This window comes from Balaenoptera ricei, chromosome 8 (assembly GCF_028023285.1).
Source record: "Balaenoptera ricei isolate mBalRic1 chromosome 8, mBalRic1.hap2, whole genome shotgun sequence".
NCBI lineage: Eukaryota > Metazoa > Chordata > Mammalia > Artiodactyla > Balaenopteridae > Balaenoptera > Balaenoptera ricei.
This window is the reverse complement of record NC_082646.1, coordinates 60119271-60146774: the sequence shown is the minus strand read 5'-3', so window position 1 is coordinate 60146774 and position 27504 is coordinate 60119271. Positions and strand designations below refer to the sequence as shown.

The 27504-nt window shown below is 52.5% G+C and overlaps 1 protein-coding gene across 6 annotated transcripts in view; it reads left to right on the top strand.

Annotated features, from left to right (window-relative positions):
- Positions 1-25012, top strand: part of SLCO2B1 (solute carrier organic anion transporter family member 2B1) — a 59444-nt gene extending 34432 nt beyond the window's left edge. For 5 of the 6 annotated variants that reach the window (XM_059930800.1, XM_059930799.1, XM_059930797.1 and 2 more), the window contains 7 exons: positions 7191-7293; positions 11526-11883; positions 13996-14161; positions 19367-19530; positions 20919-20983; positions 21307-21427; positions 22447-24310. In XM_059930800.1, coding sequence (XP_059786783.1) covers positions 7191-7293; positions 11526-11883; positions 13996-14161; positions 19367-19530; positions 20919-20983; positions 21307-21427; positions 22447-22627 — 1158 coding nt within the window. In that variant the 3' untranslated portion in view covers positions 22628-24310. Of the gene's footprint in view, positions 1-7190; positions 7294-11525; positions 11884-13995; positions 14162-19366; positions 19531-20918; positions 20984-21306; positions 21428-22446; positions 24311-24923 lie in introns of those variants that run through there. The other variant, XM_059930798.1, reaches the window with a different exon arrangement.
- Positions 25013-27504: the final 2492 nt, after the last annotated feature.

Genomic DNA, 27504 nt, shown 5'->3' with positions numbered 1-27504 from the left:
GCCTCAGTGTCTGTTATTCTGGGGCATCTCCCAGAGTCTGGGATGGGAATATTACCTGGTTTTAAAGTTCTATGTTTCTAGTAGTTGAAGATTCTCGAGTATTTATGTTCTATTATTCTAAGATTCTGCACCTCAAATGCTGTGTGACTCCCAAAATTCACATTTCTAAGTAGCTACAGTTTTGGCCTAAGAGTCTATGAAATCCATTGTCTCCTGGTCATTCACCTCGATGCGCTTCTTTGGGAGAATGTTCAGGGATGGGGACAGGAGTGGGCAGTGGCAATGGCCTTGAAAACCTAGGACTTAGGGCCTGTCCGTTGGGGTCTGCCCAGGCGGAAGGCCCCTGTTCCCCTGGGACTTTGTGCTCCCACTGCAGCCCCTGTGAGATTCAGGGTGACACAGGTCTTCCCTCTGCCTGGAGTCTCTCCCTTGCTGGCACTGCCTCCAGAGCCCTCCCAGCCAGCTTAGAAGCCCTCTTGTTTCCTTCCCCGTCCCAGGTGACCCAAGCCTTGTGACTCCACCCTCACCCCACCTCAGCTCCCTAAGGTAGAAGGACCTGTGTGATCATCCAGTTCAACGCCCACTCCCTCTTACAGACAGAGGGATTGAGGCCCAGAGAAGGTCAAGGTTGTGCCCGGAGCTTAGCCAGCACCACCTCCCCCTGCACCCGTCTGTACAAGGCCAGGTCTTGGCCCCAAAGGGCTGAAGAGAGACTTCCTCTCCCTGGCCTGGTGCAGATCAGAGCTTCCTCATACACTGGGGCTGGAAGGCCCTTTGGAGTGATCTGCTCAAGTGGTTTTCAAACTGCACCCCATAGAACCCAAAAGGTGCCACCATAGGGACACTGAAGAGAGAGGTTCCCCAGCAGGACTAAGGACCTTCCTCTCCTACACACACACACACACACACACACACACACACACACACACACACACACTTCAGTCAGACTAGTTCTACTTTTCAGTGTTTTTATACCAGTCTTTTGAGTGAGATTTCACTTGGGAAAAGGGTTCTGTTGCAAAAACCAGTTTTAAAAACATTGGTCTAGTCCAATACCACCAAATGATAGAGGAGGAGACTGAGGCTAAAGGGAGGAGGTGTTTGGTAGCTGATCTGGCCCATGAGGCACCATGTAAGCCTTTCCTTAGTGTCTGAGTTGGAGGCATTGCTTAGTGGCAGGGAGGAAGGCCAACAGCAGCTTTGTCTGCACCACCTGACCTGCGTATGAATTCTGACTCTGTCACTTACTAAGTCTGAAATCTATAAAATGGGTATAACCATACAATCTATACTTTGGGGGGTTTGTAAGAAGGAAATGAGGCAAAGTGGTGAGGTGGGTGGTTCAATACCTGACATGCAGGCTCAGTAACCAGGAGTGCTTGTTCTTAGCATGGATTAGGCCAGCTCTTAAAAGGAAAAATTACCTTTTCTCCAATATTCTTCTTAGATGCTTTTCTATATCCTACTTCCACTCTGTTCCATAAAAGGTTTGAGACAGCTCACAGCAAATACATGTACAGTACTAGTAAGAGAGTGAGAAATTAGGCCAATATGTACTGTCTACTCTGTACCATCCACTGTTCTAAGCCCTTTGTATTAATTATCCCATTTAATCCCTGTAACCCACCTATGAAATAGGTTCAGCTATTACCCCCATTTTACTCCCGAGGGACCGAGTTACAGAGAGATTAAATAACCTGGTGGAATGGCTAGTGAAAGGTGGAGCTGGGATTCAGGCCCAGGAAGAACCATCTCAGGGCCTGTGCTGAGTCACTCAATCAAGACCAAGACCACTCGTTGAAACACTTATTTGGTCCTGAGCTTTCTGGTAGCCACAGGGAAACGAGGTGCGGCCAGTTGCAAGAATCCCATTGTAAGAGAGCCAGGAGCACACGGCTCCCTCAAAGAAGCTCAGCTGTCCAGGACCTCTGCTACAAGACACGATCTCCCTCCCACAGAGGATAGGAAGTTAAGCAGATAACCCCATCCCTGTGGCTGCTTCCTGTGGCCAGATGTGACAGAAGGTGAGGGCTGGCAGAGAGTTCCACATCACCCACCAGGGTCAGCGCTGGCTCCGTGGGGCTGGGATCACAGCCCCGGCCCAGAGCCTTCAAGGAACCCAGCTTCCTCTAAGGACAGCTCCTGGGCCCCCTGAGGCCCCGCAGGCAGTGGGACCTTCCTCGTGCTGGACCACACACAGCGTCCCGGGTCCCACGGGCTGCAGCAGTCAGCACACAGCCCGAGAGGGGAAGTTCTGACCGGCTCCCTCAGCCCAGACCTGCTGACCTGGGCAAACCACAGCCCAGATTGGTCATACTCTGAGCCCCACTCTGAGCAGAGGCTCGATGATTCCTGTTTCTGGAGCCCACTATTAGTCGGAAGTCCTCAAAACAGATGTGGGGAGAGAGGCGGAAACTTCTGGAGAGCACAGAGACAGGGGCTGGAGGTCAGTGTTCCCAGCACCCACAGAAGAAAGCCCAAGTCCCTCAGCCTGGCCCTCCGAACCGCCCTGCTCCTGCCCCGAGAGGCTCTTGAGAGGCTCGTGGCTGTCGTCAGTTGGTCCCTCCCACCTCCCAGACACCTCTCTTCCTGCCCCTGCCTTTTCGCTAGTATATGTCCCTGTTTCAAATAACCGTTTCCTTCCTATCTCTCCAATCCCAGAGCTCACCTCTGCCTGGATGCCCTCCTGACCCTGCAACCCCTGAAGGTCTGTCCCTCGCCTCCCGTCCCCAAAGCCCAGAGGTCAACACGGGCACAGGGGGTGGTAATAAAGCCTAGTCTGCCAATTACTCCCTGGGTGACACTTGCCCTTTGGGGGTCTCTGCCTCCTCTTCTGTGAAATAGGTGCAGTAATAGTCCCCACACCAGACTGTTGTGGGAATTAAATGACAGGGTGGATGTGAAAGTGCAGTGTAGACCACATAGGGTTATACATGTGGCAGCAGATGACACTGTGGTTGTTTTTACTGTTTACTTGGGGACAAGGAACCCCATGCAAGGAACTCACAAGACGTTGCCTGTCTGAAGGGCAAGACTGCTTCTCCCTGATAGGAAACCTAGGAAGTTGTCAATCTATCCCCACCCTTCTTACTTCCATTCCTGGGGCAGCACCCCTCTCCCTCCGGGACCCTGGACCTTCCCACACGCTCTCTCACAGCTTGGCTAGGACTGAGAACAGAGTAAGGTGAGTCTCTAATTCTCCTTAAGGCAGCGTGTCCAAAAGAAATATCATGTGAGCCACAAATGTTGTTCTAAATGGTCTGGTAGCCGCATTCAAAAGGAAAAGAAATTAATTTTAAGAAGAATTTTCTTTCATCCTCTATATTTAAAACATTCTCATGTTAGCATATCATAAATACAAAAAACTCATTGTGAGATATTTTCCGTTCCATTTTTTCATACCGAGTCTTTGAAATGCAATGCGTATTTTACACTTACGGCCCATCTCAATTTGGACCAGCCATAGTTCCAGCGCTCAGCGGCCACATGCGGCTGGTAGCTGCATCCAACAGCACAGCTCTGAGATATAAATGAATAATAGACCCACAGTGCCTTACCCAGAGAAACAAGACTCAGATTTCAGGCCCCTTCACATCACCCCACAAAGGTGCCTCCTAATTCCACGAGTCCTGCACCATACTTCTGATTCACAGGGCTTGGTGGATAAAGTGTAAGTTTTCGACTCGGGCAGGCTTGAGCTCAGATCTTAGTTCTGCCACTTACTTGCTAGTTGTGTGATGTTGTGCAAGTTACTGTCAACTGAAAAAAAAAAGCACAACATGAGAGTTGTGAATTAAGTTTTATTTGGGGCAAAATGAGGACTATAGCCCGGGAGACAGCATATCAGATAGCTCTGAGAAACTGCTCCAAAGAGGTGTGGGGGAAGGTCAGTATGTATGTGATTTTGGTGAAGCTGGGGAAGGAGGTGTGGTACATGCAATCAAGCACACATTCTTGTAAAAGGTTGCTGCAAGTCACGAGGAGCAGACGTCACCAGGAAGGATTTTAGTGCTTTTCTAGATATGAGGAGATGCACAAACTGGGCTCATAAAATCTCCTCCTGAAAATATCTAACTATCTGAAGGCCTGTTCTGCCAGTTTTTCCCAGAGTACAGCGTGTCTTATTCCTGGTCTCCACCCTGAACTCCTTTCAGGGGATGTTGAAGGTCAGCGGTCACAGCGGCTTGTGATTTAATCCTTGTAGAGGCAGACGGCAAGTGCCAGGTTTTAGTCGGCATTACCTAACCTCACAACTTATTTGCTCCTGTGTGGTGTGTAAGTCTCCTTCCTTTGCAGGTCCCAGTGAGGCTGGAGCAGGAGCCACCAGCCCACATACCAGTGGCCTGGCATGGCTGGAGTCTCCGTTCTGCTAGGCCCTGGGGGCTCAGTGTGGACCCTTTGCCCGCCCTTGAACCAGCAGCCATCTCTGAGCTTGCTGCCAGCACAATAGCATCTCCTGTTGATGTTCTCATTTTCCTTCCAAGAGCCTGGCGTTGCCTGCACCCACTGCCCGTGGGAGCCATCTCTTGCACTCCTTCTTTTCATAGATGTTTCACAGACATCCATTATTTCACTCCAGGCCCTGTGCTAGGCATCAGAGTTTCAACAGAGAGCAAGGTAAACGTGGTGTCTGCTCTTACAGAGCTCAGAGTTCAGCAAGGGAGAGACACTGAACAAGGTTTTACTCAGACCCTAAGTGTGTATAAGATAGATAGTTATTTTCTCTGAAAATCAACTTAACATCTACTCTGAATGCCCATCCTCCTGGCTCAGTAGGAAATTCAACTTCAGCCTTTCTCAGGGCTCCCCCACCAAGGTGAAGCAAAGGTCCTGAGGTCTTACAGGGTGTCCAGGCACGAGGGAGGTCCTATTCTCACCCCCACTGCACCCCTAGTAGGTATCAGCCTCAATCCATCCTGGTCCATGCGGTCCCCCTTAACCTGCTAGGAGCTGAGAGGCTCCGTGTGGCTGGGAACATGGGGACCCAGCCTCCTTAAGTCATTCTGCAGCCTGCCCCTGAGAAGTGAACTGCTTTCTTGGGTACTGTCGCAGAGGCTATGTGGCTTCCTGCTTCTCAGGGAACCCCTCTCTCCTCTCCCTCTCCTCACAGCCCCCCTCCCCACCCCCCAAAACACCCAGAGTAATCTTCTCAATGGTACCAGGTTTTGGAAACAAAAGCCAGAAAGGAAAATCTTGCAACAATGACTTTCTGCCCTGCCACAAACCTCCCCTGAGGCCAGGAAACCCAGAGCCCAGTACCTGCTGGAATAAAAGTAGAGATGAGGAAGGGAGAAGCCCACGGGGGCCAAACACACTTGAACGGATGTTTGAATGAATTTCCCTGCTGGGGCAGGGCCAGCCTTGAGCCAGCCAACACCTGGAAGTGAGGTGGAAGAGGCTTGGAACAGAGCACTCCCAGGGTGGGGGCCCGCATGGAGGTCCTGAAATGTGGGGAGATCCAGTATTTGCTCCTTTAAAAAAAAAAGATGGGAGACAGAAGAGAAGGTGTCAGACACCAGCCAGAGGGTGAATCTTATGGGGACCTCACAGAGGCTCTGTGGGGAGAGAAGAGGCAGAACCAGAGACCTCAGATGAGCTCTCCAGCCCAACCCACCCTTCCCCATGGTATATAGCACCCTAGACCAGGGGGAAGTCAGTTTGTGCTTGCATGCTCCTAGTGATGCGGAACTCACTTCCTCAAAGGGCAGCCTCATCCAAGCTGCTCGTCACATTGGGCTTCAGTCTTTCTCCATGGAACTTGTTGCTTCTAATCTTGGTCTCGGGCTGCACAGAAAAGTGTAGTAAAATCAGACCCCACTCGATCACTTATACTTGAATGACCCTGTGCCAGAAGCAACTTCTCTAAGACTTAGTTCCTCGTATAAAAAATGGGTACAATAATAGTACCTGCCTGAAAGCACTGCTGTATTGGAGTAAGGCAGGCAGAATACTCAGCACTTAGTGCTGGTTCACTCAAAGCCTTGGTTCCCCCTGCCCTTAGGGTGAACCAGCCAAATGCACACAGGCCCTGGAGTCAAGCTGTCCGGGTTCAAATCCTAGCCAAACCACTTACAAGTTGTGTGACCAGGCAGGTTACTTCATCTCTCTGTGTCCCAGTTCTATCTCCTGAAAAATAGGGATTATAATGGTACCTACTTCAGAAAGTTGCTGTGAGGTTTCGATGAGTTAACGGATTTGTCATTAGAACAGCGCTGGGATGGTAGTTAAGTGCTCAGTAACCATTAACCATTATTTATCCTTATTTCCTTCCCTCTTTGGTGCAATCAGAAGACCGTAATTGTATCACCCCTAGTCTTCTCTTTCCTGGGATCAGAGACCTTTTTTTCAGGCGTTGCACAGAGGCCATCCTCACCCTGGCGGAGGGGCACACTACAGGTTAGCCATGTGCTTCCTCATAGTGTGGTCGCAGGGCTGAGCAGTCCCCTCTGGGTGTGGTCTGACTCATCCAAAAGGAGGAGGGGACTGTCGCCTCTTGGCTCTCCCAACCCAGTTCCCTTCCTGGCACAGCAGACAGGATGGAACAGGATGGGCGCTGGAGGCTCCTGCTCCTGGTGACTCTCCAGGTGCTGACAGCCGTGAGCGATACAAAACCGAAGATAGCAGTGTGGTGATAACCTTGGATAGAGGTTGGTGATGCTGCTGATGGCGGTGAAGACAGTGGTGGGGGTAACAGTGATGTGAGAGACAGCGATAATGATATTAGTGGTTCCGATAATGATGTTGTTGCTGGTGATTCCGAAGGCTAAGGTGACCGTGATGATGTGATAAGGATGGTGTGATTGTGCAGGCAATTAGTGACCTTGACAGAGGCAATGACAGTAGTAAGGACTCTATCGGTTGTTTATTCATGATGACGTTGGTGATGCGAATGGGGGTGATATTTAAGGTGATGGGAATAATGATGATGATGGTGGCTACGGTGGGAATTTTCATGGTAATGCTGGTTATTACGATGTTAATAATGGTGATGACAGAGTGCAACCATTGGAATTTCATCGATTTTTTCAAAAACCACTTAAGTATCTACAGGGCCAAGAACAAACGGGACACTGCTGGCAGTGACAGACCCCCGCCCTCTCCTCTCCCAGAGCGCCCGTCCCCAGCGCACAGCATCTCTGAGCAGAATGCCTGGCATCCAGCTGACTGCCCTTGGCCGTGTGTCTTCCCAGGGTGAGGACACCTCCTCCGAGCGGAGCCCTGGGGAGTCCCCAGAGAAGAAGGATGGCCTAGCCCAGATTGCCCCAGACTTGACTGTGATCCAGTTTATCAAAGGTAAGTGAGCTGAGGCCAGAGGTGGGGCCAGAGGGGCACATGGGACTGTACAGAATCCAGCCCTTCCTGCCTTTCTTGATTCACGTTCCACATGTACAGGACCTTCCTGAGCACCATATATTCCCTGTCAGTCTTCGCTCAAAGGGTCCCCTTTGCCTGGAGCATCATTTTTTATTGCTACCTGTTAAAATCTTTCTTGTCCCTCTAGGTCAAACCACTCTGTCCTTCCCCCAGCCTGGCTCTCTCTCCTCTTGGCTCTCTGAACCTCAGGACTCCTGTGTCAGCTCAGATCTGTACTGTCTAACCCTTCTACCAAGCAGTGAGCTCCTGAGGGTCAGGGCCTGTGCTGGCTCATCTGTGACCCTTCTTCTCCTCCCACCGTGGAGCCTGCAAACAGGAGACTCTCAGTAAATTTTTTTTTTTTTTAAAGTCCTTGGCTGTGGCATAGGCGAAAGGAGCTCTGGGCTGAAGTCCAGAAATCTAGGCTTTTGTCCTGGGCCCTTGCTCCTCTCTGGGCCTCAGTTTCTCCATCTGTACAGTGAGAGGTGACATCCATGTCACCTGACCCTGAGACTATGAACTAAATTGATCAATAACCAGGGTCCATGTTGTGACCACGCCATCCTTTCTAAAGAGTCTGATCCCACAAACACTGAGTGCCTGTGGTGTGCCAGAGCACTGGACAGTAAGTCAGAAGACCTGGTTTAGAGGCCTGCCCCTGACACTGACCAGCGGACAATCTTTTAGAAGTTACTTTCCTCCTCTAACCAGAGTTTCCTCATCTGAAAGATTGGGTCAGTAATCTTTGCTCTGCCTCTCTCAAGGACTGTTAGGAGACTCAGATGGGATGATGAATGGAAGGTCCTTTATATGGATTAAAAAACTGTGCTTGTATTGATATGATACAATTATTCTTTCAGTCATCACCCCTGCCCTCCTTTTATAATTCTGACCATATCCCAGGACAGTAAATTGAGTTGCCTGTGGTTTAGGAGGGTGATAACCACAGGGTTTGCTTGAACCAACCCCCCATCCCCAAGGAATTTTGCAATAGGAAGTTAATTAGGCCCACTTCTTGGGGCCTAAGTTTTGATGCTGGGGTGCCAGTGATCTAGCCCCTGGTTCTCCAGTACTCTCAGGGACAAGAGGCTGGGCCTAGAGGCAGGGGCTTAGACTCCCTAACCTCAGGTCACCCCCAGCTGCTAGAAGGCCCTAGTGTGCTGTTCCATGGAAGAGCTTGTTAATCATTGCTTTGGTTTCAGCCCAGAGGAAAGCTGGGGCCAGTCGCTGAAACTGGATCCTGGAGCAGGTGTCCTGGGCCACATTATCTCTGATGGTTTCAGCTCCTGCGTGATCCTAGGGGAGACCAAGGCACGGCCGGCACAGGCCCTGTGGCTGGTCAGCCACCCTGGCTTCTGGGCTTTCTGCTGAGCTCCAGAGGTGCCAGTCTGATCCAAAGGCTTGGCCTTGACCACCTAGGACCAGTGGGGAGGCAGAGGGAGGAGGAAACATGGTCTTTCTGCTGGAGGAGTCCTAAACTCAGGGGAAGACAGTCTCCGAGCTAAGGAAAGGCTATCTGATGGGGGAGACATAGTCCCTGAGCTGGGAGAGGCCCTGTTTGATGGGAGAGACACAGGTCCCTGTCTGATGGAGGGTACACAGTCCCTCGCTGAATGGAGGGAGAACTTGTCTTGTCTAATAGAGGAGACCTGGCTTCTTTGCTGGAGGAGGCCCCTGTCTGATAAGGGAGACATAGTCTCTCAGTGGACAGAGGCCCTGGCTTGTCTGATGGGAGGAGACATTGTGCTGACCTAAGGGGAGCCCCTGTCTAGTGGGAAAGAACGTCTCTGAGCTAGAGACAGCCCTGGAGCTCCCCTTCAGGCATCCTTATCTAAACTAAAGGCATAGCCCTGCCCTCCAGAAATTTTCCATCTGTTCTAGGGGCAGGTTGCAGATGCTGAAGAGAGATAGAGAATGGGGACAAAGTGTACTGCAGTGATGAGCACAGGAGAATGGGACGGAAACAGTCCATGAGATGGAGCCCTCTAGAGTCAGGCAGCCAGAGGCACAGGAACGCAGGATGGGGTGGGAGTGGAGGGATAGAAGGGACAACGACCCTTACACGAGCAGCCAGGAAGCTCCCAGCAACTCCTGGCCTGGCCCAGACCTTCCTAGATGAACTTGGGCGAGTCCCTGCCCTCTCTTGGCCCTACCTGCATCACCCGTACAGCTTGGGCCAAGCCCAGGCTACTCCTCGCCAGGACAGCTCAAGGAGGGAGGGAAGCTGGAGCAGCTCTCCGGGGTGAAGGCCCGGCGTCACTCCCTCCCCACTCCCAGTGCCGCTGAGTGCACTGCGTGTGTGGCAAGGAACTGAGGGCAGGAGGAAGGCCTGGGACAGGAAGAGGGGGAATTCCACAGCCCCAGCTCCCAGCCACCCCGCCCAACAAAACAGTTCTTGGCCAGGCCCAGGGGGCTAGGGAACCAGCTGGCTCGGCTCTGGCCATGCTCTGAGGACAGACAGAAACTCCCTGGCCCTGCAGCTGCAGGGACAGAAGGGAGCCACGCCCTCACCCCCACTCAGCCCAGAGGAGCCCATGGCCATCTCCCCCCACCAGCCCAGCCTGGCAAGTGTTTAAAGCTCCTCTGATGCCTCTTCTTTTTTTTTTTTTTTTTTAATTTATTTTTTATTGGCTGTGTTGGGTCTTTGCTGCTGCACTCGGGCTTTTGTCTATTTGCAATGAGCGGGGGCTAATCTTCATTGGGGTGCCCGGGCTTCTCATTGCGGTGGCTTCTCTTGTTGCAGAGCACTGTCTCTAGGCGTGCGGGCTTCAGTAGTTGTGGCACGTGGGCTCAGTAGTTATGGCTCGCGAGCTCCAGAGCGCAGGCTCAGCAGCTGTGGCACACAGGCTCAGTTGCTCCGCAGCATGTGGGATCTTCCCGGAGCGGGGATCGAACCCGTGTCCCCTGCATTGGCAGGCAGATTCTTAATCACTGCATCACCAGGGAAGCCCCGATGCCTCTTCTTAGAAAGGCCTTTCCTCCTCTCTCCCTCACACCTTATGTCTAACTTCATCTCGCCTCCTGAGGGCAGAAACACGTCTTTCTCTTTTGTTGTTGGTGGAGAGAGAGTCCCACAAAGCCTCTGGTCCATCACCTCGGCTGCCCCTGCTGATGAAGGCCCTGAAGCCCAGAGTTCGGAACCAACCCAATGTCATGTGCCCTTCAGTTTAGCAGATTTGCAAGGAGGGAGACCTGTACACAGGCATTGGTTTAGGAGGCAGCAAGGGAGGGGAGGGCTTCAAAGCCAGAGCCGTCTCATCTGTTCTTGTTTCCAAGCTTTTGCCTCGGCTGCGCCCCTATAGGAATTCCTTCCCCTCCACCTCTCCAGATCCTCTCGTTCTTCAGACCCTACCTCTGTCCTACCTCCAAGAAGCTGCCCAGCACCAGGCCTGCTCAGCTTCCACCTTCTCCGGAGGTTTTAGATTCTGCTCCAACATTTTGCTATTTGATCACCTATTAGGCTGTATGTCCATTCATTCATTCTCTCATTCATTCATTCTCTCACTCATTCCATAAGTATTTTTTGAGTGCCTACTATATACCCTGGGCTCTGGAGATTCAGCAATTGACGCAACAGATAAAAATCCCTGCTCTAAATGAAGCTTACATTCTGGTGGGGTGACAGTAAAATGGCTAAATGAGTAAAATGTGTAGTATGTTAGGTAAAGTGCTGTGGAGAAACATAAACTAGGAATGGGGAAATCAGGGGAGTGGGTGCTGTCCCATGTTGGGGACACAGAAGGGAAGACAAAGGCCTGGGTTGGCTTGGAAAGAGCTATTGCAGGACAGGATGGAAAGGACTGAGTGGGGGTAAAAATGAGATGAATAAGTAGAACAGAAGATATGAGATGGGATGAGATGAATGAGATAGACTCAAATGGGATGGTATAGAAGGGAACTACATGGAATCGCATTTTGAGTAGAACTGAGTGGAAGGAAATGCAATTGAATAAAATGCAGTCTAACTCAATGGAATGCAAAGCAACCGAATTTCAAAGATGGAATATTATTAAATGGAAAGGACTCAAATGTAATGGGATGGAACTGAATGCAACAGAATTAAGTGGAATGAGATGGGATGGAAGGAATGGAACAAACTGAATAGGCAGGATGGGACGGAAACGCATGGCATGGCCGGCCCACTTTGACCGTCCCTCCCCTCACCCCAACAGTCTTTCCCAGGGTCATGCTGCGGACCCTGCGCCACCCCATCTTCCTGCTGGTGGTCCTGTCCCAGGTGTGCATGTCGTCCATGGTGGCAGGCATGGCCACCTTCCTGCCCAAGTTCCTGGAGCGCCAGTTCTCCGTCACAGCATCTTATGCCAACCTGCTCATAGGCTGCCTCACCATCCCGTTGGCCATCGTGGGCATCGTGGTGGGGGGCATCCTGGTCAAGCGCCTCCGCCTGGGCCCCATGCACTGCGGCACCCTTTGCCTGCTGGGGGCTCTGTTCTGCCTGCTTCTCAGCACGCCCCTCTTCTTCATGGGCTGCTCTACCCACCAGATTGCAGGCATCAACCACCAGCCTGGGTGAGTATGTGCAAGAGCCTGTGAGTAAAAGCTGCAGGAGGATGCCAGGGCCACGGGAGGGGGTGGCCTGGATAAGGCCAGGTAAGTGGGGCGCCCCCCACCTCAAATCTCCTGTCCCCTCCCCTCCCCTGCCCGCTTGGCTCAGTTGTGAACAGTGGGACTTGTCTCCTGAAGGCTCCAGTGAAGGTGTCAGGCACCACTAGGTAGGGATGGGACTTTGTGGGCAGGACAGCTCAGGCCTGGGGTGGGGTGGAAGATGAGGCAGGGCAAGGCCACTTGTGTGGACGGCACAGGTAAGAAGGCCCCTATCAGGAGTGCTGCAGAGGGGACTTATGCCCTGGGAAGGAGTTGGCCTGGAGACTTCAGAGATCCTTGGTCCTTAGAGGCTGGGAGCTAAAATTCTGCTGTTCCATGACCCTAAAATTCCAGAGATCTTTTCCACATCTGTGGGGCAGCACCTGCCTCTACCCTCCAGGGGGAAAGTCTCTGATGCCTGTCTCCCTTCTCCTTCCCCCACCCCACCCACAGTCCTCCACAGACACAGACCCTCTCCCCCGGGAACCATCTTGGAGAGAGTGTTGCAAGTTCCATTGCTGCCTCTTCTCTGGAATGATTTTGTTTTTCCTGGGAAACTGCTCCAGGCTTAGGTTGGCCCAACACCCAGCTAGAATCCCCCAACTTGCTCTGTTCTCTCCTCTCCCTTGGCATCTCCTCCCTCCACCCAGGGGCCAACTTTCCACACCCGGGGCTCCTTCTGTGTGACTACGGGGGCCTCAGCCCAGAAATGCTCAGCCCTTGCCCCTTCTGTCCCAGCTCCCACCTCGCCAACCTCTCCCCCATCTCCCTTCCCTCTCCCCTCCTTCCCTGTTCCTTCTCCTTTTCCCAAAGGTCCAGGGTGGGTCCTTCTGTCTGCAGAGCCTTGTTCTAGGCACCGAGGTGGGGCTTCAGCCAGGCCCTCATGAAGCCCCTGGTCTGAGGAGGGAGCCAGGACCTTTTCATGATTTTTAGAGTAAAAAGTAAATGAATATTTTACCACAATTTTTAAAAAAAGCAAATGGGAAAAAGTGAGCCTACCTCACATGCCCCATTTGTCTCTTCTTCTGAAGCCTCTCACCTTGACCCTGACATCTCATCTCATCCAGGTTCTCATCTATATTCTTGCAATTTACTCAGCTTTGGGTTATAATTCATGAAGAAGCCTTTGGGGACCAACTGAACAAACTGAGAATTTCTCATACTCCAGCACAACTAATGGTACCAACAGCTGCTGAGAACTAAGGGTCTCCTACACGTCCAGCTCCTCCCATATTCCGTATTATTAAACCCTCACGGGAATCTCTGGGATGGGTCCTACCATTATCCCCATTTCACAGATGAGGATAGCAAGGCTCAGAGAGGTGGAGTCGCCTCTCTTCTGATCTCCTGCCCCTGGGCCTCCCTGGCCCCACTCAGACTAGAGCGGAGTCACTCCTGCGACTTGGGGGCAGGCCCCCAGAAGGGAGTCAGGTGGGTCTAAAATGTGCCCTAGACAGTGAACAGGGCAGTGAGAGTGAGGGAAAGGTCGTGAGACTGCAGGATGGCGACGGGAAGGGGAACCTGCAGAGCTGACAGAGAAACTGAGGCCAGAGAGAGGCAGGAACAGGTTGGAGATCCCACAACTACTCAGGTTCCCTGACTGGGCCCCTCACATACAGTTCTAATTTGCCCAGAAAAGGAAGCAATCCAGCTCATTGAGATAAAGGCACTTTTCATCTGAGCCTAAATTCTGAGAAGAATTTATCTTATGTTCCCTAAAAGAAAGGGTCACTGAGGAACAGAGATGTTTGCAGAAGCAGCGCAAAGACTTGTAGGGTCTTGGGGCTGGAAGGGGGTCTCAGAGCCTCTGGTCCAGACTCTGCTCCCCACTTCTCCCATTGGAGGCCTCCTGCAGCTTCCACTGCAAGGGGCTCACCGTTACCTGTCATGGAGCAGCTCTGACAGTGAAAAACCTCTGCGTGGAGCTGAAATCTCTGACCATGGCCGTCAGGGGAGGTTTCAGGGCTGAGGGAGCCCTGGCTCGTGGCCTGAGGGAGGGAGAGCCAGGCCAACCTTGCCGGCCTTCTCTCCCACCAGTGGCCAGCCTGGGCTGGAGCTATTTCCAGGCTGCACGGAGGCCTGCTCCTGCCCGTCAGACGACTTTAACCCTGTCTGTGACTCCAGCGCTCGTGTGGAGTACCTCACGCCCTGCCACGCGGGCTGCACAAGCCGGGTAGTCCACGAGGCTCCGGACAAAAGCCAGGTGGGTCAGGCCTCTGGCCGCTCCCTCTGCCTCCCACGGGCTCTGCCCTCCCCACCTCTGTGCGCCTGCCCCGCTCTCAGCTCTGAACGGTCTCGCTCTGGCTCTTCTCTCTGTCTGTGTCATCTGTCTCCTTCTGCTGGCAGATGTAGAACTTTATTCTTTCAATAAGCTTTCATTGCCAGCCTGGGCCCAGCCGTGTGCCAGGGCTCAGAGCGCAGAGGTGAACCAGATCTGGCCCCAGCTGTCCATGCAGGGGAGGTGCAGAAGGAAGTAACTCAGGGATTCCAGGGCTGGTGATAGGCAGGAGAGGTGGTCCCCACAAGTACAGACAAGGATGCAAGGAGATACATCCCACCTGGGAGGGTCCCAAAAGGCCTCACGGGACGTGGCATGTGTGCTGGATCTTCAAGGGTGGGCAGGCAAACTAGGGAAGGGCTTTCCAGGCAGGGAGGGCACATCACATGGTACACACACGCACACACACACACACACACACACACACAAATACAGTGTTTCAAGAAACTGCAAAGAAATTATTGGAGCAGAAGCATAAGGGTTCATGGAGGGAAAGCAAAGCCCAGATAAGGAAGGGCCTTGAATGCCAGGCCACGAGTGGGGCCTTTATCTGGAGAGCAATGCGGAGACTTGGATGGGTTTTAAGCAGGGGAGTGACAGGGTCAGACCTGTGTCTGATCACATTTGAGGCCATAGTGCGGAAGAAGGTGAACAGAATGCAGGCCAGGAGACAGGGAGACCAGTGGGGAGGCTGGAGCAATGAGCCCATTCAGTCAGTCAGTCAGTCAACAAACCTTCGCGGAGCCTCTCCTTTGTGCCAGGCCCTGTGCTGGGGGCTGAGGACAGACCCAGAGCCAAGGGTCCCTGCTGTCAAGGAGCTCCCGGGGGTGGGGTCGTGGGGGAGAGGAGGAGTGGGCAGCGTAACTAGCAACAGTGCGTTCTACGTGAATCTTAGAAGTACCACCAAGACCAGCTGTTTCCTCCTCTGCTTTCCTCTCATTGCCCCCAAAGGACAAGTGGGGACAATGCTCACCTTCCTCAGGGCCCCCAGGCTGGAATAAAGCATGTGTGTGGGTGTGGTGTCAGGCTGGTTGTTATGACAACGCCTCCCTCTCTCCGGAGACCCCCACTCCCATCATGCGGAACCCCTGCCCTTGTGTCCTGCTGGGCATCCGCATCTAAGCCCAAGACTCCTACAGGGAGAGACCTGGGGCCCACGGGCTGGCGCAGAGTAAAGCACCTGGCTGATGATATTTCAGAAACCAGCCAGGCGCCACCTGAGCTGTGTAAACTGTTTGCATTTGGAATAATCGCAATCCAGGCTTTCGAGCCTCCTAGCACTTACTGTCCTGACTTGGTTTGATCTCCCTGAGACCCTTCCAAAGTCCCCCAGGCCCTGGCAGCTGGGGTTGGATCCCCGAGGCAACAGCGAACTCCTGTGGATAGGGGCCTGTGAGCACTGAGGCCAGGCCACCTGGTTCAAATCCCTGTTCCGCCTCTAACTGGCTCTGTTACCTTAGGCGAATTTTTTAATCTGTACCTCAGTTTCCTGGTCTGTGAAATGGAGGTATTGAGTGTCTACTACATACCAGGCACTGTGCTAATGTTTTACCCGGATAAATTCATTAAGTGAAGAGCCACATGACATAATCCATGAAAAGCACTCAGCACAGTGTCTGAGGAATTTTAAGCATGCAGTAATCACACTTCTATTATGCCCATTATACAGATGGGGAAGGGAGGCCCAGGAAAGGACCAGGCATTGCCCAAAGTTTTTTTTTTTTTTAATTTTATTTATTTATCTATTTATTTATTTATTTTTGGCTGAGTTGGGTCTTTCGTTGCTGCGCACTGGCTTTCTCTAGTTGCGGCGAGTGGGGGCTACTCTTTGCTGTGGTGCGCGGGCTTCTCATTGCGGTGGCTTCTCTTGTTGCGGAGCACGGGGTCTAGGCGCATGGGCTTCAGTAGTTGTGGCACGTGGGCTCAGTAGTTGTGGCTCGTGGGCTCTACAGCACAGGCTCAGTAGCTGTGGCGCCCGGGCTTAGTTGCTCTGCGGCATGTGGGATCTTCCCAGAGCAGGGCTTGAATCCGTGTCCCCTGCATTGGCAGGCGGATTCTTTTTTTTTTTAATTTTTTATTATATATTTATTGGTTGAGTTGGGTCTCTGTTGCTGCACGCGGGCTTTCTCTAGTTGTGGCGAGTAGGAGCTACTCTTCATTGTGGTGCGCGGGCTTCTCATTGCGGTGGCTTCTCTTGCTGTGGAGCACGGGCTCTAGGTGCGCGGGCTTCAGTAGTTGTGGCACGTGGGCTTCAGTAGTTGTGGCTCTCAGGCTCTAGAGCGCAGGCTCAGTAGTTGTGGCGCACGGGCTTAGTTGCTCCGCGGCATGTGGGATCTTCCCGGACCAGGGCTCGAACCCGTGTCCCCTGCATTGGCAGGCGGATTCTTAACCACTGCACCACCAGGGAAGCCCTGCCCAAAGTTTTAATGCCGGAGCTGGGACTAGAGCTGAGGGCTCTGGCCTCTGAGCCCAGCCCCCTCTCCAGTGCATCCTCAGAGGTTGTGTTGGGTATAGTATTTGGAGGAGGGTGTAGCTGAGTCCTGGTCAGCACTCACAAACTGTCACCCTGGCCTGGAATTGTCTGTTGGCGAGCCTGCCTCCTCAGGCCAACCTGAGCTACTCAGCCCAGAGATGGATCAGTCAGTGTCCAGCACAGCTGTGCTCAGTAACAATTTATGAATGAGTAAAGGCCCAGGGGAAAGATGGGAGACGTGGATGGCCGGCAGCAACTAGGGCTCAGGGGGTGGGGTCCTAGGGGGTGAGAATCAGAGGCAGCTGGAGAGATTAAAGTCATTCATAAGACGAACTTCCTGCCATGGAATTAGATGAATATGAATGAAGGTCTGGGAAAACCCCAAGAGAAAGGCCTCTAGCTTTTTAATCTCTCCCAGCAACCTTCTGCCTCCAGAAAAAAGAACAGGATAATTCTCTTCCAATAACCTGGCCTTGGCATATTTCTCCACTTACCTGTCCCTTCATTGTATCTCCGACCCAGTGGATTGCTCAGCCCGTGGTGAAGGTCCAAACAGTGTGTGCTCAGGGGGGCAGGCACATGTGGCAGCATAGCCTTGTCGTGCAATGGATGGAGCACCCAAACACCCAAGATGGAATCCTAGGTCTCCAATCTCTCCTCTCTCTCTCTGTCTCTGTCTCTCTCTCTCCCCGTCTCTTTCTCTCTCACCTTGCCCTAATTCCACCTTCTAAATATCTCTCAAATCAAAACCCTTTTCTCCATCCCCCTCCCCCTCCCCCTCCCTCCTGCCTCTTTACCAGGATCCCCAATCAGGTCCATCCTCTTGCATCAGCCAGAGCAGCTTTTGTGCTATCAGGTCTTGTCTCTGCCATGCTTAAAATCTTTCCAAGGCTCCCAGCATCCATCTCAGGGCTTCCCAGCCCTTTTCACATTGGGAAGAGTCTAAAGCTGCCAAAGCTGGAGGTGAAAGGCCCAGAGAGTTCCAGCTGCCCGGAGTTCACCAGGTCACCCTGAGGGCTGATGGGTTCCCTGCACGCCTGTCGCTCAGCTGAGGCCAAGGTCTCTGGGGCACACTGGTTGGGAAACTGTGATCTAGGGGCAGAAAAGAAAAGCCAGGTCTTCCTGGCTCAGCTTTGCTCCTGTTGAGGCGTCTGAGGACACTGGTGGTCTAGACCAATTCTGAAAGAATCTGGGGGTTTTCCAGGCCAACTTGGGGCTGGGAATGAGGGTTGCAATCAAATGTGAGCCTGAGGACATTTCATTGCACTTTAGAAAAGGGTCAGCTTTTCCTCATTCTTCAGCCTTTGGTGGGGCCCCAGTTTTCCGGGCGTCTCCTATTAGACTTTTCACCTGGCAGGAAGGAGGGCTAGGACTCGTCCTCTGGCCCTGTAGCCCCCAGCCTCAGAAAGCTGTGCTCCATTGCACAAGGTTCTGCAAACACCTGGCGGCCAAACCTTGTTTCAGGCTTCTGCTCGCCTCTCTGGGTTTGCCTCACTTAGTACTGAACCTGAGTATTTTTTCCTTCCTGCCAGCTCATAGATGCTCTCAGGACATTGTTTTCATTGTTTTATTTTATCCATCATTTTAGATTGCTGTCAGCAGGATGACTGACAGGGCACCTAGTCCACGCTGCTTCTGGAAACAGCAGTCATGTTCTCTTTCGTGTCCAGGGTTCTTCACAGTGTGGCCCCAGCACACACACACCCCACCCCCATGCAAAGAGAAGGCAGAGAAGGCCTCCCCTCTGCCTTCTCTTTGCATGCATTCTGCTCCCGACAGAAGGAAAGATTTGCTGGCTTTTTTCATGCCACTGTGATTTTACATTTAGCTTTCCCTCTACTCATTCCAGTTTTCCTCTTGGTGAACTCCTATTCATTTCTCAAGACCCAAATCTAACACCCCACTTTGGTGAAGCCTTCCTTGCGCCTCCCTTACCTGCTGAACCAAGACTCCCACTGATGCTATCTGCCCCTCTCCATCCTGTGCTTGAATCTCTCCTTGAGAATTCACTCTAGAATCCAGTGCCCTGGAAGACCTCAGTAAAGCGGGAAGGGGGAACACTGAACTGGAAAATCTGAATTCCTTCCTCAAAATACTTTGTTGCTTTAATTCCTTGCACAGACAGTCAGGAATTTGGAACATTCTGACATCACCAGGTGAAAGAATGAGTGAGTGTATGTGGTGTGTGAGTGTGTGTGAGTATATAAGTGTGTGAGCATGTGTGTGGGGTGTGAGTGTGAGTATGTTTGACAGTACATGTGTGTATATGTAGTGAGTGTGTGTGAGTGTATGTATGTGTATGAGAGTGTGAGTACATAGGTATGTGTGTGAGTGTGTGTGTGTGTGTGTGTGTGCTATGTTGGGAGTGACTCTCTTCTAGTTCCCTCTCCCTGTTCTCTTCTCCACGTCCCCTCTCCCCACAGCCTCAGCCTGGGCTCAGCCCATTTGTGTGCAAACAGCCTGTGTCCAGGTACCTGTCAGGCTGCTCAAGCCATCCTGACTCAGCCAAGGGGTCAGAAATCCTAGCATCCAGCCAGCTCTGCCCCAGTTTGTGTGTGTCTATGGGTCTCTCATAAGCCTCCTGGGGCCTCACCCCTTGGCCAGCTGCTTGTCCTTAGAGGTTCCTGAAGGCTCTTCTTCCCCCCTCCCCACCCTAGGTCTTCTACACCAACTGCAGCTGCGTGGTAGGGGGCGGCCCTGTGCCAGCAGGCTCCTGCGACTCAACCTGCAGCCACCTGGTGCTGCCCTTCATGATCCTGGTCAGCCTGGGTGCAGCACTGGCTAGTGTCACCCACACACCCTCCTTCATGCTCATCCTAAGGTGAAAGCAGGGGCGTGCTGGAACCAGTGGATACCAAGAGGTTCCTAACCACAGGCAGGATAAGGGATCCTGAGGGAGGTGTTCGAAGAAGGAGGTGTCCTGGGCCCCCGAAGCAGACCAGGCTCTCACTGTCCTGTCTTCATCCTCATGGCAACTGCTGAGATGAAGTTTTCTCCCCATCTTACAGATAAGAAAACTGAGGCTCAGAGAAATTCAGGAGCTAGCCCCAGGTCATGTAGCAAGTTTTCGGTGGAATAGTACTGATGCCAAGGCCCAGAGCCCAGACCCTACTTTCCCCAGAGGAGGAGAGGCCACACCTAAGCCCCTGCCCTGGCCTCCAGTCTCAGTGAGGAGGAAGTGGGGGAGCGTCACCTGACTCTCCACCCCACCCGACCTGCAGTGAGCTGGTCACAGGTGGTGCATCTAGAAATCCAAACCCCATCCGTGTGGTCTACGACTCTTCCACTTCAAGTCAACAAGCACTAAGTGCCCACTGTGGACCCAGCCTGTGCTGAGCACTGCCTCTTGGTCCAAGATCTTTCTGGCCGTTGTCCTGAGGGTGCCTGCTGGGACTGACAAATTGTCACCTGAGGCCATAAGAGGACCTCAGAGCAGGATAATTCCAAATTTTCATTATGCTGGGATTATTTTATTCCCCATCTGTTTTCTAGAAAATTAGAAGGGGGATGGAGCCCCTTACAATATTAGAAGGCATGTAGATCCATAAAACAGGCTGGCTGCAAGAGCAAAAGTAGAGGAGTCAGATGCCCCAGCAGGCAGGCTGATTAAGAGAAGTTCATGCAGGCAGTGTATGGCACAAATTCCAACCCTTGACAGCCATCAGCCGTGGGGTCTTGGCCAAGTCACTCAACCTGTCAGTTTCCTTACCTGTAAAATGGGCCTAATGCTATACCTACCATATGGGGGGGGGACGTGGGGGGTGCAGTACAGAATAACTGAGCCGTAGTAAGCACTCCACAAATGCCAACTGCTGGGATTACTTAGGAAGAGGAGCCAGTGATTGCCAGGGCACCCCAGGCTGAGACATCATAGTGATCAGGGAAGTTAAACAGCGTGTCTGGTTGCCCAGCTCCAGGTTTTGCCAAGTGTAGGAGGAAGGGAAGAATTTGGTGGGACCAGGGGGTGGGGAGAGAGGGGTGTCTGTGACCGGCAACACAGGGAGGTCAGCACAGGGCCCTGATGGTCAGCGGGTATAGCCGGGACCCGGCTCTGCCGGTTGAAGGGAGTGTGGGGCCTGAGCCCCGCTCCCCAAGAACCTCAGACTGGGGGCAGGCTGGTGCTGGGTGGTGGGAGAGAAGGGGATGGTGAGAGCCCCTTGAAGGCTGGAACCCTCTCAATCCTCATGTCACCCTGTCCCTGCTTGTTAGGGGAGTGAAGAAAGAAGACAAGACTCTGGCTGTGGGGATCCAGTTCATGCTCCTGAGAGTTTTGGGTAAAGAATGTGCTGGGGACCACTGGTCCAAGGCCCGGGGGGCACAGGGATGAGTGGGGCCCGGTCCCCGACCTTAGGGTTCACTGGCCCACAGGGTCACAGATCTGACCTAGGTACCCTGGAGGTGGGTGCGCAAGCAGCTAAACAGCCCATCAGGGAGACTGCATCCAATACCAGGGTAAGGGGCGGGCTTGAAGGCTGAAGACTTAATGGGCCAAGAGGCCCTCGGTGCCTCAGAGCCCTGAAGAGTTATATATGCCAGGGAGTGGGCAGGGGAGGTACCGGGGTGCTGGGTTCCATTGTCCCCTGAACACCTCCTGCAGCCTGGATGCCAAGCCCCGTGATCCACGGCAGTGCCATTGACACCACCTGTGTGTACTGGGCCCAGAGCTGCGGGCGTCGGGCCGTCTGCCACTACTATGACCACGACCTGCTTCGAAACCGGTGAGACCGGGGGTAGGGGCTACCAGGGGGCTGTGAGAAAGCTTCTGGAAACACTCTTGGGGTCCCAGGCAGGCCACCAGCAGGGAGGGGAGGTCCACTGGCATCCACCTGCAAGGTGACCGGTGCTCTGTGCAGTGCTGGTCTCACCAGTCCTGCAAGCTAGACCTTGTCTCCCCCTTTGATGGATGAGGAAAGTGAGATTTAAGTGAGTGGCCCAAAGTCACACAGCTGATAACTGGCAAAGCTGGGCCTGACCAGTCTGTGCTGGCTGAGTGAGGGGAGAATCAGGGGAGCGGCCCAGCTGTGAGAGAAACAGGGAGTTGGGGTGGGTTAGGAAGATGGCTCTATCTAGGACATAGGAAGCCTAGGATGCAGGCCCAGCTCTGCCTCCCTCATGGCGAGACCTGCCTTTTTGGGGACTTAATCTTCCCATCCATACAATGGGGAGACCAAAGGAACCTGAAGGCAGAGAGGCTGCAGGCCCTGGGATGGATGGGCAGCTGGGGGGAGGGACTTACTAGCAGAGCTGGGAGCAGAGAGCTGTTCGCTTCCAGCTCTGAGGAGTGCATGGTTCCAGGAGGGCTTCCTAGAGGAGGAAAAGTCAAGAGGAGTCTTGGTGAATTAGACAAACAGGAGGGGGAATCCTCCTTTTCTTGTGGCAAGCGATGTGATCCAGAGTTGCACCTGTCAGGCCCCCTGAGCCCTTAGAGAGACCCAGAGGGAGGCAGGGCCAGCCCAGGCCACGAGGCAGTCAGCACAGGGCAGGGAGAATGCCCAGGCTTCTTTGGAGCCTTTTGCCCCTTCCAAGGAAGGACCCCCATGGGGGTCAATTCTAGGGGTTCCCAGCCAAGGCCATGGTGACAGGGTCCACTGTCCTGGGGCTGGAGGCCTATCCCCGCCTCAACGTCTCCAGCTACATAATGGGTGATGATTTCTGACGCCACTCTGCTTCCAGCCCAAGCACATCCAAGCCCTGAACGGGGCGGTCCTGAGTTCAAGGGTCACTTGCTCTTTCCCAGGTTCATCGGCCTCCAGTTCTTCTTCAAGACAGGCTCTCTGGCCTGTTTCGCCTTGATTTTGGCCATCCTAAGGCAGCAGGACAAAGAGGAGGGGACCAAGGCGACCATACCCAACTCTGGCCTACAGCAGCAGCTGTTAGCGTCAGGGGCAAAGAAGGAGCCTGAGGAATCCACAGTGTGAGCTGTCCCAGGGCCCCGTTCTGGCCAGGACTGGCAGCCATGGCGAGTACGTCCTCTGGGCCCTTTGCCTGAGATTGGGGGTTGGGAGCCCTGTTTTCCAATTATGAGTCCTCCACTAACTTGCTGTGTGGCTTTGAGCAAGCCACTGACCCTTTCTGGGCCTTAGTTTGCTCACCTGAACCAAAGAGTTACTTGCGGGTTTGTTGTGTTGGCCACTTCTGAAGCTTGAGGGTCTTCCCCCTCTTCTCCCCCAGCCACACGGGCTGACCTGAAACCAGGCTTTCCTGGGTGGAAGGACTGCGTATCTTTCCCCCAGGGCCCGAGGATAGAGCAGTGGACGATAGTAGGCCAGGCTGCCCCGCGTACTGGGTCCTGGCCCTGCTCTGCTGCTCACCTGGAGCACCTTCTCTGAGCCTCAGCCTCCCAGCCTCCATCTCTGTCAGGTGGAAATGAACTTGTCAGCTTTCAGGCCCCTTCAGCTGTGACCATCTGTGTGGCCAGGACAGACTCAGGTCTCCTCCCCAGCCCCGCTCAGCCTGGACTTGGGGCCAGTACAGCCTCTGTTGAGAAGTGTCCATTTGGCGCCCCCTGGAGGCAGAGCCCTGAGCTTTGGGGAGACACCCTGGGGAGGGAACTGGTCCCACTCACGACATCCAGGCTAGGCAGGGCCTTCAGGAAACCTGGTGTGAGGGCCCCAGGGGCCTTGGCTGTGCAGGGAGACTCACTCTCTGGAGTCAGGAAATCCCAGCCCTTGCCCTCAGGTAGCCACAGTCTGGGCGAGGCCTATTCTCTGCCTGGTGGAGACGGGGACCCAGGTCCCAAAGACCAAACACACTCAGCATAGACTCACTGGTACCCATGCATTGCCAAGATTTCACACATTTGACCTGGGCCCACCAAAGCCACTTTTTGACTTTTGTGACTAGCAGAATCCCAATTTCACCATTTCCTCCCAGGTGCCTGATTCTATGTCACCTGGGGTTGTGTAGACAATGTCTGGTTCTGTGACACCCACATTTTGGGGTAACATCTGGTTCTCTGTGATGCCTGGGTTGGTGTAAGAACCTGTTCTTTGTGATGCCCAGGCTTGTGATCTGGAAGCAATAATGCGTGGCTCTGTGTAATAAGTGGGTCTATGGGATGCTTGGGTCTGAACAGACAAGGTCTTGTCTGTGTCAGGCCCTGTCTTGCCTTGTCTTGTTTTATGGCTAGTCTTATCTGGCCTGATTATCTCCCTGGGACGGGGAGAGAGTTTCCCAATCTGCTTCCAGCCCAATCTGGTTGCTTGGGAGGCAAGAGACAGGGAGTCATCAGCAGGAGCTTCCCAAATCCGTGTCCAGCCCTGTGCTGTGGGCCAGGGGAGAAGCTGGGACTTTGGGGGCAGACGTGGCTCTGGCCCTCTGCTCAGCTCTCGGTGGCAGGGCTTTGAGGCTATGCCACATGAAAGCAGAGGGAGGTACAAAAGTTCTAATTCCCATTTTTGTTCTGCTGGTTGATACCTTTAAATGTCTAACAAATATCTGAGCCTGAATTTATCAGTGCCAAGAGTTTCAGAGTCTCTTCCAACAAGAAGAGGCTGTTTGTATGTCCATCTTCCTCCTCCTTCCCTCTCATTTCCCAGGTTTTGCAGAAATAATCTGGAATTATAGATATAGCTTATTATTAAATTTGTTCTTGCATAATGTGTCTCTGTTACAAAAATCCTTTCTTCCAAACTGTATTAAGGTCTGCAATAACCAGATTATTTCCAGTTATTTAGATTTAAGTTTTACTGGATTCATTGCTCACCGTTATTTCTTGTATATTACATCTTCCCCTACCTGTATATCCTGGTCTAATTTTTGTTCGGCTTGACTACTTCCTCTAGTAATGGTTTCAGAAGGGGAATAAGGTCACAAGGCTTTCCAAGTCCTCACCTGTCCAAATGGTCATTCAGGTTTTACAGAAGAGGAGATGGTTCAGGAAGGATAAGCAACTTGCCCAAGATCACACAAAGTAAATGCCAGAGCCAGGATTAGATCTAGATTTTGTGGGAACTGACGCTTATACAATTTGGGGAGTCCTCTTTAAGAAAAAGAACACAAAATTAGGGAAGAAGGTGAATATTTACTTAGAATGAAAAAAGAAGTCAAAACAAATACATCTCACAATTCAGAAAAATAGCATAAGATTTTTTACTAACTGCTGTGCGTACCTCCAAAATTTTCCCCCTAATGGTTGGAAATATTTTCTAAAGACTAGCTTCTGGTTCTATACATTTCAAACCTGTTTCTCCTCTATTGCCCATATACTTCCAGGGCCAGGCAGGAGAAAACACTTTCATGTCACAAGATGACCTCTGGATATGACACCTTGATGTCACAATGCCAAATGAGTTGGACTGTGGGTAGGATGATTCCTAGAAGCCATTCTCTGTACAGAGGTAGCTAGCAATGATTTATCTATTCATAGAGGTGACTGAGAACCACATAACTATATCCCAATGAATCCAAATTAAATTGATCCCCAACTCCACTCCCCCTTAGCCATATTCCAGAAATGCCCATGCCAACTGCTTCACATAAAGGGAAACTGGGACACAAGGAAACTTGGAGTGGAAAGAACTAGCAATCTTGACCCATAGTGGTGAGAGTGTCTACCTTTGCAAATTTCCTGAGAACTTGACAACAGGAACGTATTGCTGAAGCCTCTCCCTGGGCCTGGGTAGAGGCCGTGGTGCTCAAGCAGCCATAGCTTCATGCTAGTCTACCTCTGGGTTGAGCTGAGATTCGAAGAAGACGAGGTGCTTGTGCTTAAAATCATCCAGGCTGGTCAGGGAGGAGACTCCAGGAGTAATCACAAGAGAGACGAGGGGCTGAGAGCCAGGGGTGGAACAGGTAAGGGCCAGCGACTTCCCAGGGATTCAGGGGGTCCAGGGAGCAGCCCTCTTCCCTGACATGGCCTCTGGCCAATGGGAAGCCGCAAGCAATTACACCTGTGAGCTCACTTTCTTCTCACCCTGTCCCTGAGAGTTGGAGGAGAGGCACTAAGTCTCCTACTAGATGCTATGGTGGTAAAATCCAGCGGAGAACAGGCCTGGAACCAGAATGAAGATCCTGACGCCTGGCCCGGAGTTCCTTTAGGCTGTAGACTCATGCTGCGAAGTTGCAGGGCAGGCAGATGCCAGGGGGCCAGGAGCCATGATTGGAGCACAAATAAACGAGGAGCAAGAACTGGGACTTCCCTGGTGGCACAGTGGTTGAGAATCCGCCTGCCAGTGCAGGGAACACGGGTTCAATCCCTGGTCCGGGAAGATCCCACATGGCACGGAGTAACTAAGCCCATGCGCCACAACTACTGAGCCTGTGCTCTAGATCCTGTGAGCCACAGCTACTGAGGCCACATGCTGCAACTACTGAAGCCCACGCACCTAGAGCCCGTGCCCTGCAGCAAGAGAAGCCACCGCAATGAGAAGCCCGCGCGCTGCAATGAAGTGTAACCCCCGGTTGCCGCAACTAGAGAAAGCCCATGCGCAACAACGAAGACCCAACACAGCCAAAATAAATAAATAAAATACATAAAAAAAAAAAAAAAAAAAAAAGAATCTGCCTGACAAGGCAGGGGATACAAGTTCGAGCCCTGGTCCAGGAAGATCCCACATGCCGCGGAGCAACTAAGCCTGTGCTCCACGACTACTGAGCCTGCGCGCCACAACTACCGAAGCCTGCGTGCCTAGAGCCCGTGCTCCGCAACAAGAGAAGCTACTGCAATGAGAAGCCTGCACACCGCAACGAAGAGTAGCCCCTGCTCACCGCAACTAGAGAAAGCCCGCACGCAGCAACGAAGACCCAACACAGCCAAAAATAAATAAATAAATTTATTAAAAAAAGAAAGAACCCACGGCACCCTTGCCATTCTTTAGACATGTTGAATTCTTTCCCCCTAACAAGCCCCTACATGTGCTCTTCCCTCTACCCAGTTGGCCTTCTTCACATCCCCACTCCATTGTTTGTCTCTCCATCCCGCTTCATGAAGTCCTGCCCAAACTTCCAGACCCAGCTCAAAGGCCACCACCTCCAGGGACGCAGCATGGTATAGGCAACAGGAGTGGGTGGCAACCACCTTAGGGAATCCTATAAAAGATATAGACTCTCCATTAAAAATGCACACAAACTTATACACAACTGTGCCTCTGATTTCAGAGGTTGGGGACCATTTGAAGCCTGGCGGTAGACCTCCAGTGGAGTGGAGTAAAAAGAACAGAGTTTTAGAGTCAGTCAGATTTGGGTTCAAATCTAGACTCTGCCACTGATTCACGGTGTGACCCAAACAAGATTTAACTTCTTTGCCTCTCAGTTTCTTCACCTGTAAAGTGAGGTTGATCATTCCTGTCTCCCAGAAGGTATGAAGACAAAATAATGATAACATACTCATTCACAGGCAGTGTACCTAATGATCAATATTTGTAAGTTTCCTTCCCCTTCCCCTGTTCCTGAAAGGAGCACATGGGGGTGGAGGTGGGAGTGGGCAGTAAGGACAGGGAGAAGGCACCCCTGAGGGGAGGCACCACCCTCGCTCTGCCCTGCCCTGGCTGCAGCTCTGCTTGTCCCCTAATCTCTCTGCCACTGTCAGCCAGGGCTCAGCCTGCCCAGTCTTATCTCCCCCCACAGCCAGCCTGGGACAGCTTTTCTCAGCCAGATTTACATTTTTATTGATTTTCTTTCTCCCTTCCAGAGCAGTCCCTTCCTTCTGTTTCCCCTTTTGCTATAAAATGGGCTAACCCTGGAAGCAGCAGTTCTGGTGCTGGCCAAGAAGTGATGGTTCAAGGATAGATTCATTCACCATTCATTCATTTATTTATTCAAACACCCAATCAACCAACAAATCTCATGGCTGCTC